This window comes from Drosophila nasuta, chromosome 2L, assembly GCF_023558535.2.
Source record: "Drosophila nasuta strain 15112-1781.00 chromosome 2L, ASM2355853v1, whole genome shotgun sequence".
NCBI classification, from domain to species: Eukaryota; Metazoa; Arthropoda; class Insecta; order Diptera; family Drosophilidae; genus Drosophila; species Drosophila nasuta.
The window spans coordinates 3,940,442-3,953,262 of NC_083455.1; the positions used below are offsets into that span (position 1 = coordinate 3,940,442).

General features: G+C 38.9%; 3 protein-coding genes across 7 annotated transcripts in view; all 3 read right to left on the reverse strand.

Moving 5' to 3' along the window:
* The window catches only part of LOC132787288 (uncharacterized), a 48,218-nt gene extending 40,215 nt beyond the window's left edge, over positions 1-8,003 (reverse strand). For 4 of the 5 annotated variants that reach the window (XM_060794233.1, XM_060794264.1, XM_060794250.1 and 1 more), the window contains exons 1-2: positions 7,539-8,003; positions 6,311-6,918 (exon numbers count right to left, since the gene is read on the reverse strand). In XM_060794233.1, the coding sequence (XP_060650216.1) occupies positions 6,311-6,763 (453 nt within the window). In that variant the 5' untranslated portion in view covers positions 6,764-6,918; positions 7,539-8,003. Of the gene's footprint in view, positions 1-6,310; positions 6,919-7,499; positions 7,517-7,538 lie in introns of those variants that run through there. The other variant, XM_060794241.1, reaches the window with a different exon arrangement.
* Positions 8,004-8,017: 14 nt separating this feature from the next.
* On the reverse strand, positions 8,018-8,862 carry LOC132784702 (hexokinase type 2-like). Its single transcript, XM_060790492.1, has 2 exons — positions 8,819-8,862; positions 8,018-8,777 (listed from the first exon to the last, which is right to left on the reverse strand). Exons 1-2 carry the CDS (start codon positions 8,860-8,862, stop codon positions 8,018-8,020), a joined length of 804 nt encoding a protein of 267 aa, XP_060646475.1.
* On the reverse strand, positions 8,808-9,510 carry LOC132787322 (hexokinase type 2-like). Its single transcript, XM_060794296.1, has 2 exons — positions 9,001-9,510; positions 8,808-8,935 (listed from the first exon to the last, which is right to left on the reverse strand). The coding sequence occupies exons 1-2, from the start codon at positions 9,428-9,430 to the stop codon at positions 8,895-8,897; spliced, it is 471 nt and encodes a 156-aa protein (XP_060650279.1). The 5' UTR covers positions 9,431-9,510; the 3' UTR covers positions 8,808-8,894.
* Positions 9,511-12,821: the final 3,311 nt, after the last annotated feature.

Genomic DNA, 12,821 nt, shown 5'->3' on the forward strand with positions numbered 1-12,821 from the left:
ACTATTTTAAATGCATATTTAATAGTAACTCAATAGATTTTAAGTTCGTGTAACTTATTAACATTTACTTATTAACATTTAAGTTTTATTTGTGATCTTTTTGAGGTCAGCCCTTTCTCACTTCACTGCATATACTTGCCACTAGCCACTTGCCCCTTGGCGGTGCTTTTGCATCCCACTCTTTATCAATTTTACCCAATTTACATGTTGCCATATAAAAATTAACACACTGCTCTACTTAAGGGTCCCCCCTTTTCTTCCACCCACTGCACCTCTTACGCCATCTCTCCGTCGCTCTTTTTCTCTTTCCGTCCAGCAAATGCAATCTATCAAAGTGCATTAAAATAAAAATTTGCCCCTCTGCTGTGCTGAGTGCACGTTTCATGCGTTTCGGTTTTGTTTTTATGGGTCAAAGTGGGCCGACCGCTTAATTGTGATATATCACTTTACACTGGGAACAGTCGCATTAAGATATCAAGAAAAGCAACAGCAATTTCAAAAGCAAAGCCAATTAAAGAGAGAGAGAGAGAGAGAGAGAGAGAGAGAGAGAGAATTACCATATATATAAAGTGTAACTAAAAATTTAAGTAATTTAAGGACGAAAAGTAAAAAGTGAAAAATAAAATTAAAATGGGATAAAATAACAAATCTACTAAAGAGTAAATCTGACAATTTGCATATTTGCTAAGCATTTCGAAATTCATTTATTTGTTTTTCGAATTTTATTGTAACAGATTTTTTCTTTATAATACTTTTTTACAGAAGAACTGTTATATTATCCTAATTCCACCTCGTGTTTAGCCCTTTCAACAGACAGCTTTAAGACAGCTCTGTGGCATTTTGCACTTTAACATTTTTGGTGGCATCCAATTTGGCCACATTTTCATTTGGTTTTGCTTTTGATTTGGTTAGGCAAAAAGCCATCTGGTTGCTCGATGCTGGTTGCCGTCTCCCTCCGCTTTTTTGGCTCGCAAACATTGCCAAATATTGCACTACTGTGTGCCATTTGGTGTGCCGACTGGAAATTCCCTTGTGTCGCTGCTTGGACCTGAGCGAAAGACTATGAATGGGAATAAGGCCAGGAATGGGAATGGGAATGGGAATGGGAGAGCGAATGGGAAATGGGCATGGACATGAGTATGGGATTGGGTCCTTGGTCCTTGGAACTGAGTCTTTCACTCGTCGTGTGGTGAGCCTACACCCCGCTCCCCGTTCCCCGTTATTTGCATTAAGCCCAGCCATTTATTTGTATATTTTATTGTGGCGCATATTTTCCGCTAAAGTTTTTCCCTGCTTTTCCGCTTTCGCTTTATGAATGAAAACATTTTTGTGCTAGGCCGGGAGATGTTGTTGTCGTTGTAACAAGGGGGTTCTATGCTTTCCCTTTGTAGTATCTGTGTTGGCTCATTTTTATTTTTACGCATTTCTTGCGTGTCGTCGTCGTTCGCCTTGCTGTCTGTGCATTTGTTTGTTTGTCTGCCAGTTTAGTTTACTTTTAGTGAGGCTAATGGGGAACTGGGTCTATTTTTTGACTTTGCCGATAAGCAGAGCGAGCGAGTTTGCCACTTGCCACTTGCCACTTGCCACTAGCCCCGTGTTTATTCAACGATTCTCGATGCGTGCTTGTCGACAATGAAACTCGACTCAAATTACCCGGTTGCAGTTTTACCTTAACCCTTCGAAATTTATTTCCTTCTATTCTATTTATTTACCTTGACGTACTTTCGGCTGTTTCGGCTATTTTTGGTGTTGCTATTTACGAGCTAATTTATGACCTTCTAATTGGACCTTTCGAAGAAACGAGCATTCTTTGATTGTGCGTTTTTGGCATAGTTTTTCTTGTACAACTTAAATGATTGAACTAATTTTTTATTGTTAATCGATTAAGCTAGTAATTTATGGGACTCAACTTTAACTTGAATACTTTTCTTTAGCCGCAAGTGATAAAACTATGTGACAAGTTTTCGTTACACACGCTTCTCAGTATTTTATGCGCTAATAATATTTAATATCGAGGAATACAAAATTAGAATTCTTATGCATTTAAATATATTTTTATTAAATTTGGATTTCATTATATATGTATAATTAATAATTAATTATTAAGAATACTTCTTGTTAACACGTGAATTCGTCACTGAGTACATTATAATTCAATTATAAATTATATAAAAAAAATATATATATATATATATATATATATATATATATATATATATATATATATATTTATATATATTATATAAAGAAATGTAATCATACTTATTTATTATATTATATGGACTACATTGAAATGTATATTTACAAATTTCACAATGCAAGATGAATTACTTTGGGTTTTGCAATGCTTATCTGGTTTCTATTTTGGTATATTTATTTTTCAAATACTTCCTCGATTGCTTTATTATATTTGTTGAGTAATTAGTATATTTATAACTTTATGTATTTCCTATTTTATTATTATTTGCTTATCGTTCGCTTGTGTTTGTTACTCTCATTATCTAGTACTGTTTGCTTGGCTCTCTCTCTTTCTCTCTCCCTCTCTCTCTCTCTCTCTTTGGCACTCTGCAGTTCTCGATGATGAGCATTCGTCACCCAGTTTCATTTCTGAGCTCCCCCGATCCCTACCTGACTGGGGACTGACCATTTCTAAGGCCTCCTCGTTGGTGCTCAGTGCTCAGGCAGTCAAGTGGAAAAACATTTTTCATTTTTTTAATTTGTTGCAAAAACACTAAAAATGTAACATGCGAAATACATATTTATTTTGCTGTTCTCTTGTTGTTTTGGCTCTCGCTCTGCCGTCAAATTGAAACGCGCGCCAACAGCACAAAATAAATTGACATTGAACGTAAAATTTATTGAAATTGTTTACGTGGGGGCTGCAATTGTTTTGTTGTCGTAGTTGCTGATGTTTTTACCGAGGGTCGTTTTGAAAATATTTTACAAGCAATCGAATAGATTTCATTTCTTTTAGCTACATTTCACCCAACACACACACAGAAACGCACACATTTACGGAGACATATCTCCCACATTCCGTTGCAGGTTTTCTGCTCCAGATACGCGAGTTGCGAGTTGCGAGTTTGGGACTTTAGGACTGTCGGCCCTTTGGCAACTGCACTCGAGTGCAGCGAAGCTTGGCCATAGCCATAGTGGAGACTTGGCCAGAAGACACTGCGTTTGCGTTTGTTGCGTTTTAGCCTACCTCAGTACCGAATGCCGAGCACCCAACTACACTACTCTGATATGTATTGTTGGCCAAGTCCGGCCATATGGTCGCTGGGCACGTTCCATGTTTTTTGCTTCTTTCTTTTTAGCCGTGATTTCTGCTCTTTGCTGTTTGCTTTCCATTTGCGCGCTGCTTGACTGAGTTGCCTTCGCTTGGCCCATCTACGAGTACAATTGCCCTGGCGCTTCCTACTCATAACTTTGGCCCTGTCTCTTTCGCTGTCATTGTCTCTGTCTCTGTCTCCGTTTCGTTCTCCAGTTACCACTCTGCTTTGCCTCTCCTCATATTTCGCCTGGCAACTAACGGGGCACAACTCGAGGGCCAATGGCTTTTTAAGTGTGACTAATTATGAACTCGTCTTAATGTCTTAAGCACTTGAAGCGTTAGGCTGTTGGTTTGTTTGGCTTTTTCATTGGGGTTCAATGCACCGAACCCAACATACACAAATGTCTTCGCAGTGACCCCAAAAACAGCAAAAAAAAAATCTGCAATCGATTTTGTGTCTGACTCCCAAAAATAAAAAAACTTGGCTTAAAGCACCGTTACGAGTCAAAAGAAATTCGCAAAAAGTCGCCGAAAATTTATCGACAACGCCTTTTGCTTCTCTCGTTCTCTTTCTTCTACTTTTAGTTCTAGTTTGCCAGTTTGCAATCTATTGACAGCAGCAAAGCAAAATCAGCCCAAACAAACTGCATAACAACTGCGCAAATATTTTGGCAACATTTTGTTGCAGGACGACAACGTCGAAGTCGACGTAGACGTTGATGTTGAGGAAGCTGTGCAAATTATGCAGGCAATTTGCTGCCAGACAAATCTCATATACAATTTGCTAAGGTCGAAAGGACAGAGACGTTTAGAGTTTAGAGTTGAGAGGACGAGGCAGAGAAGCAATCTGCAGCGTTACTAAAGAGATACATGTGTGACTTTTCAGGTAATCAGTTAGACAAACTGCAAAGTTGAAAACCTGGCAAGCAGCCAGAGCGAATTGAAAAGCAAATCGTATTGACAGATGCAGCAGGATCAAAATTAAGTGTGAAATGAGTGCGAGTTAGGCAACAACTTTGTTTATGACTATGCGAAAGAGACATACCTATATTAGTACCTTGAGTCTTACAAAACAGTTTGAATTCAGTAGTGAATTGATTTATATTCATAACATAAAATTCATTTCAGAAGTACCGGGTTTAAACTTTGCGAAATTGCAGAATAAGATTGAAAATGAATGTTATTTTTATTTGCAAAAAGGAAATCAATAATAATATTGAATCAACGAAAGTCTATTCTTGAATTCAACAACAAAATATATTTAATACAAAAAGATTGTAAACAAATATAAGCTGTGATAATCTTTGATCTAAGTTAAATATTTTTGATGTGTCTGTATCTTCTGTAATGCACAACTCACACTGTGTCTCAATTCGAAACAAAGGCCATCGATCATGTAATGTGTTAGCAAAGCAACTATACACAATGTCCGACTGAGTTAGATATGAAGACTTGTAAATTCAAATGCGATATGTTCAATGTGATTGCGACTGTCTTAAGTCTGGACTGTCTTTTGCAATTCATTATCTCTGTTTGCCCGAAAGACAAATAAACAAAAAATAACAAATTCCTCGCTACCTGCTTAAGTTTTAAGCTACCTTAAAAAATAGGTAGAAAATATATGCAAAGATTGCGAGAGACTCTAACCAAAAAAATAAAGAGAACTTTTTGCTTAGTCTCATAGTCTCACAGTCTAAGCTTTAAAAACGAGCAGAGCCTAAAGAGCTTATGCTCTGTAGATGATGAGAATGAGTCCGCAATGACAACAACTCAGTGTCGCAGTATTCAGATAAAACCCGAGAGATAACAGTGTTAACAAAATAATAACAAAATAAAAAGCATTTACATACACGGCCAGAAGGCCAAGTGTGAGTGAGTGAGTGCAGCCCCCGAGTACGTGTATGAATATGCGAGTACGAATACGAATAAGAATATACGAATACATGGCCCAAATAGCCCGGGGAGTGGACCAGGGACTAGCCATTAGTGAAATGCTGTCAAGAGCGAGTGGCCAGCAGGCACAGCAAGCAGCAAACAGCAAATGTGAATATGGCTTATTCGGTTTAGCTGAATAACAATGAGTGCAAATGCTCTTTGCTGCTCTGCTCTGTTCTGTTGCCACATTTCGCTTCGTTTTGTTTTGTTTCGTTTCGTTTTGGCTCAGTCCACAACCAATTTGGCGTAGCCCGAAAGACATTTATGGCCAAATAGCCAAAAATGAGTCAAGAATGGGGCTTAGAGCTGACAGATGAGTTTCGATAGCCAGCCAGAGATCATCGTGAAAATGAAAGTTTTGACAGTGAGAATCAGTCAAGAGAAGAGTGAAAGACAAGCAAAAAGCTTCTTGAAATGAATAAAACAAAGTCCCATTAAAGATTTTTGGAGGAAGATTTGCAAAGACTATCAAGGAATATTTAGTGTCTTCGCTTTATCATTTGAATTATTCACTTTTGATTTATAGAATAATTAGACACAACAAAGTTCATTAAGAATTGAAATTTCAAGTATTTTCTATGAACATTACTGTCTATTCCATAATGAGCATATAACATTTAAACTGTCCCCATTAAGAGAAGTTTTACGAACGGTATAATATTTATTGCCAATTATAGACGTTTCACTCGATTATTCGAGCATTGCAAATTATTTTAACATATTAGTCACAATAAGTCAATTAAGAATGCAAAATCGAAATGCAGATGAAAACTTTTATCAATTTTATAATCACCCCCTTTTTATTGCCCCCAAAGAGGAAGAATATTTATTACGAATGAAATCAATCAATATAAGAACTATTATTAGAAGTGATATATTCATAATTATATTCGATTAATCGAGCAAATGTTTATTGTAATTGCGGCTGATTGAATAGAAGAGACTCAATGAATCTTTTTCTTTTGATTTATTGAATATCCCACAACTCTGCAGTTGCCCCTTCATTGACTTGGTAATCTTCTCATTTTCACATCGCAATTTCGAAGCCCGCATCCCGAGAAGCATTCACTTAATTGCAATTTATAGATCGACTGGACTCACCTTGGGATCCAATATGCTCCGCTCTAGGCTATCCTCGCGATTCATGGTTGTTGCAGTGCTGCTCGTGCCGCTGCTGCTGCCACCACCGCCACAGCCACCGCCTCCGACGCTGCCTCCGCCTATTTGGCTGCTGCGTTGGCTGCTGCGTTCCCGCTCCCGCTCCTGCTGCTCGAGACGAAGACGAGCGCGTTCCACGCGCGCCAGCGTCGGACTGTCCAGGATGGAGGGAGCTCGCGAAGGTGGACGTGAGTTATTTGCGGTTGTTGCTGATGTTGTTGTTTGCAGTTGCTGGAGTTGTTGTTGCAGCTGCTGTTGCTGTTGTTGTTGCTGCTGCTGCAGCGTCTCAAGTGTGGCGCTGTTGTTCGATGATGTTGAGCCCGGCGTGGGCGTGGCCGATGAGGATGAGTTGGTCATCGTGGCGGTCGATGTTGTCGATGTGGTGTGCATCAGCATAATATCTCTGTGTTAGTGTGTGTGTGTTGTGTTTGTGTTTTGGGGGCGTGTTGCGAGCCGAGATTTGAGGCGAGAGTCGAGTTCTCTCTTCACTTTGCGGATCGTAAAATATGTTTTTTGAGCACTTTTTGTGATTTGTTGTTATTTTTATTTAACTGTGGGTTAGAAATACATGTGTCAAACAATTATTTAGTTTAGTTATTTATTGCGTCATTTTTTGCTTATTATCTGATTAAAGTCCGAACTGCAACGTGCAACACTTGCAACAGCCAATCGAGAGCCCAATTTCTGGTTATGATTATTATTATTATTTGCCCATCGAAGCACCAAGCCAAAGAGATGGCGAAAGGCAAGCAAAAGCAAAATAAATACAATACAGTTTGAAATCAAAATACAAATAAAAACAAAAATAAAAGCAAATGGCCAATGATTTTCACAAAACTGGTTTCTCTCTTTCTCTCTCTCTGGCAAGTGTTGCAGGTAGTTTTTACTTTCGCACAAAACAAGAAAACTGAACAAAATAAGACCCCATTGACGACTCTGGCAACTGGGAACTGGGAACTGCACAAATGCAAGCGCAAGATACAAATGTATCTTGAAGTACGTTTGGGCCAATTCTGGGGCTATTTTGTACTTTTATTGTTTGCTGACGTCTTTTTGCTTATTATTTATTTAGTTGGCGCGTTGCTTTTGCATATTGCACGCCAAACACGTTTGTTTTGATATTTCCGCTGACCATTTAATTCTCTCTCTGTATTAAACGCTCTGCACATACTTTTTATTTTCTTGCTCTTGTTGTTGTTGCTGTTGTTGTTGTTGTTGTTGTTTGGTTTGTGGTTGTTTATTTTAAAATTGATTCGACTGTTAGTTTTTACCGCGTGTCGCGTCGCATTTCTTCGCGTTCTTTTTTGTTGGCTTGAAAAAACAAATTTTGAATTTTTGGCAAAATTTTATTTTCAATTCAAATTCAATGCATGGCACGCCAAAGCAAACGAGCGACCATCGACGAGCCGATAACCGTTTTTCGAATAAGCTGCAAACTGCGAACTGCGAACCGTTCACGCCAGTTGCCCGTCGTTGACTGTGAGCCAGAAAACTGGTTTGGCGTCGCGTGTGCGACGTTCCCACGGCCATGCATCGGTATGCGGCTGTCATCGAACATGTTTGAGGTTGCGTCCAATTCCCAGTATTCGCTGCAGGTTTGCTCAAACATGTGCAGACAATACGGGGAAACGATGGCATCGCCATTTGAATTTATTTATTGGCGAAGGCTGCGGCGACGAGAGCTGCCCCTAGACCAGAACCATCCTCGGACAGCACGATCTTGTATGCAGAAGCATTCTTCAAGAGTATCGACATCTGCTGCTCGATCGAATTTCGATAATGCGGGTGATAGCGACACAGTCCCCCATCTATGGCCACAGTACACGACTCGACATTCATCTGATTGATCATCGCAACAATGGCACATGAGGTGAGTTGTGCAGATCGAAGCGATATCGAATCACAGATATAGCGCAGACAAGCCATATCATTAAGGTCGTCCGTTTTGATGCCCAGATGATACAACACCACTCGGGCATTGTGAAACACCTCAGGTGGATCGGATTCGATTTCCGATATAAAGCGAGTTCGAAATATCCATTTGGTTTGCATTTCATCCGGTCTCATGCCGCGGAACAGCACTCCCATGCGCATAAGATCGAGCAGAATGTGACGCACCACCTCGCCCAGATACATGCCGGAGACGCATTTCTCTAAGGTCTGACTGCCTGGATTCACTGACTCTATGTCGAGGGTCTTGTCGTAAACAGTGCGTACCGAATCCAATGATCCATTGTCTCCAAATGCTCCCAGTTCCGTGTTGATGATCATGATGGGCTTTTGACTACTTTCATAACCGTCGAGCATCTCCGCCTTGGATGTTTGCTCCACGTAGCAAGCATTGACGCCAGTGCCCACAATGAGGCCAATGCGACAGTCGGGATGGGAATAAGCACAGGAGACAAGTGTACTGGTGGAATCATTCAAGATGGCCACGATTTTGACATTTACATCGCCACGGCGATCGATGGCACTTTGCAGCAACTCCACGACATCTTTGCCCTCGACTCCTTCGCATCTGAATCCTTTAGTCCAGCGCCGCAAAATGCCCTTGTTGATACCAATCTGCTGCAGCGGAAACGAGAAAGTGAAGCCCAAAGGAATGCGATCGTTACCAATATTCTGCTCCTTACAAAATCCCGCCAGGCACTCAGCTATAAAGTCAAACAGATCCGTTCCAGGACCCTGCATCAGTTCCTCGGAAATGGCAAACGATTTGAGCGTGCTCTGCATTACTGCGCCATCGGTGAGATTGACGAGCAAACAACGAAAGTTAGTGCCACCCAAATCCAGGGCCATGAACTTGCCACGTTCTTTGCCCGTGGGCAGATCCTGAATGTAGGTGAGGAAGCATTTCACTATGGCCTGTGGGTGCGTTTCCCTGGCCAGGCCGAGTTGTATCTCCTTGGTGAGGGCATTCGCAATTTGCAGCATTTTTTCTCTGCCTATCCTGAATTCTTTGCATATTTCAAAGGCTTCGGGAAATCTGCTTGTCAGTCGAAATGCTGGACCAAAGAAGAGATGAAAATAGCTGCGCAACATGCGAGTTGATTTTCGAATCATTTTTGATCACATGACAAGTTATTACCAGTAAGATATATTTTATATAAAAAAATACAAAAATTTAAATATGTGTGTGTTTGTATATAAGCAAAATTAAAATAAAGATAAAAGAATCAATCAAATATTCTCAAATTGAATATTTCCCTATTTGGGTAATTTGATTTCCCAAAACAAGACAACCAAATGCAACTCGAACTTAATTCAACTAAATTCCGTCACACAAGCGAACAAACGACACCATCGAACATGTTGCGTTCGATTGAGGCTTGCCGGTATTTGGTTGGGTTTCTCGATTGCGCTACTCAAAAGCAGAAACTCTGAAGAAGGGAAACAGAAACAGGTAAAGGCAGGTAAGCTAAGCTATAGCGTCTTAAGAGTGTATGCACTCATGGTATAGTAAATCTGCTTCCTCTTTGATATGGCTCAGAAGCGGCGGCAGAGGCAGCGGCAGTAAGCAGCAGAGTTTCAGGTGATTTATGTCGCGTGATAGCAACAACAATTGTTGCATTTTGGTTGCAGTCGCTGCTGCAGTTCAATGGCCCACAGTTTGGGAGTCACTGGAACCATTCTACGATGAGCTAATCAAAATCACTTGGCAATCATTTGACTCATCTGCGGACTCCTAATTACTTACACACACATATGTATAAATATATGACTACATATGAAATGAATATTTTTATTCAATATATTCAAATGATTCACGCATTTGTCGCTATGCGAATCACGCAATTATGCAAATCATTGGCTCATCTTTATCTTTATCTGTATCTTTAGCTTTAGCTTCAGCTTTAACTCTTCATTTGGGACGTGCCAATTTTAGACATGGCACATGCCACCTAATTTTATTAAAACATTTAAGTATGTTTGGACGCCCTCCAAAAAACAAGAAATATATATAAGTATATACAAAAAGAAAGACCACAACTGACGACAACTGTTCAGTTTTAGTTTCCAATTACGAATGCGAGAATGAGTTTGGGTATGAGTGCGGGTATGAATGCGAGCGTGAGTATGAATTTGTTGTCATTCTTGGCTTCCCCGGCTGGCGCCAACATCATTTTTTTCTTTAGTTTTTTTTTTAATTTCAGATACATTCGTATAACCCATTGAAAATCTGTCGCGTCTCTCGTCTCTTGGCGGTTTGACGACTTTGTGTGCCTTGTTCTTTTCTCCGAATTTTATGGGTTGTTTGAAAGCATTTAAAATATTTTTGTATCTTTTTTTTTTTGGTAAATTTCAAGTGGTTTGATAACTTTATTAGCTGCGTGTTTTACCCCAACGTTTGTCTGTGTAATTTGTTGTGATTAGAGGAGCTTGATTGAATAAAATCTAACAGTTGTCGTTGTTGTTGGTATAGAAATATGATAGGTTACAGTTTTAATAAAGATATTCTTTGGAAACTATGGCACACACAATACTAAGCCTTTAACAGTGAGTAAATAGCCATATCAGATTCAGTTGAAGGCTTTGTTATGTGGCAAAAGTGAGATAATCGTTGAGTTATTTATTACTTTTTTGGAGGTGAGTTGCGACTAATCAATAAATAGTTCCAACATGAAATTTAAGAAAAGTGAATTTATTTCAGTCTTCGTTATGGATTACAATATTATAATGTTAATATAAATCTGCTCTAAGCACAATAAATAACTTCGACAATATAATTCAATTGTAATTATATAATTATTTCCGATAATTATTTCGAAATTACATACACTATTGAAAAACTTATACGATTTATCTGAATAATACATCTTATCAAATAAAAGTTAGCAACTCAGAAAGCTGCAGTCGAGTGTGATCGACTGTTAGATATCCACTAACAATTATCAATAGAAACAAAATAATGAAACAATGAACCTAGCTAATAAACAAAAAAATACTAAAATATACTTTAAAATGTATTTGATATGGCAATTCACAATTAAGATATACCACAAATTGAAAATATACCAGATTGCCGACTAAAGCAAGTTAATATTTAAATATTTTCCATGTTGACATTACAATTGAAATTGAAAAGCGCCAAAAATTATACTCTTGAATGGAATATAGGGATAACATCCATATGAATATGAAATTGAATATCTTAATGATGTTAAGCTCTTCAACTGACTGAGTTGACAACAACATTACTGTCATATTGATAGTAATTAAACATTCGATATAAAGAAGTTTTTTTATATTATTTCTATGATCACTTATGGGATATCTTTTATTAAATACCATTAAGCATGCCTGTTGCATTGTATCGATGTGCTTTTGTCTGTGCCACATCCATTCCCATGGCTTGCCTTATATGTTTAGTACAAGTGTGCGGGGGAAGCACATGCAACGTTCTATGAGACCCATTTCTGGGTCTGTGTCGCATTTCCGTTCCCGTATTGGAAAGTCTTTGAATGCTTTTTATTCAAACGTTTTATCAAAGTCGTCGAGTCGCGCAGTCGCCAAGTCGTCTGGTTGCCATTTGAAATCAAAGTTTCTACAGCGTTTCCCATTGTTTTCCATCTCAATCCATCTCTCTTTTTCTCTCTCCTTCTCTCTTTCTCATTCTTTCACATTTTTTGTCTGGTCTTTGAGTGCGTATCGCATGTATATGTCTTGTCGTATCTTTTGTATGCACTCAGCGCATTCGAGAAGTTCTTTTATACTTTTTTATCGCAAACTTTGGCAAGGCAGGAAGAGGCGCGTTTTGCTTGGACTTTGCGTAGTGGTTTTTCTCTTAATTATGTACTCATATATACCTACTATATGTATGTTTTTAAATCCATGTAGAATGCATTTGAGTAAATGTGTTGTTGGAAATTCTTGGCTGTTTTGTATGCATATTCCATCAAAGAATGCACAGAATGGCACTTCCTCAAAGGGGCGGCGGGTTCTGTTATCAGCACCGCGAGACGTTGCTGGTTGCCAGGCTGTCTTTTTCTTCAGTCTCACTCAGCTGCAGATAAGCCTCTTCTATAGCCTCCTGATAAAGCTGTCATAATGTAGAAGCCAAAGAGCAAATTGCGCTCTGATTGCCGATTGGCGATAGTAAATCACAGACAGCTGATGCTGATTCAAAGGCTTACTATCCTCAATTCGCAATTCACAATTGTTGTTTACCCCATGCTGAGTTCTGTTACTCCGACCTAGGACAACAAACTGCAGGCCGATGTGCTCCTATATGATTATTAAAATTAGTGATACATTTCATTTAATAATTGAGCCTTTTAAATGATATTGTCGATCTATGATAGGAAGTGTTTAAAGTTTAAAGTGTCTAAGTGTTTAGAGCTGTTCACTTTAAATAAAATTAGATAAAAAAGAGACTACTTGTTTTGTCAAAACTGAAATGTGAACTTGCAGAGAGCGGCTTAAAGCAATAGTCAGCTTCTAAAGGTTGAGTCAA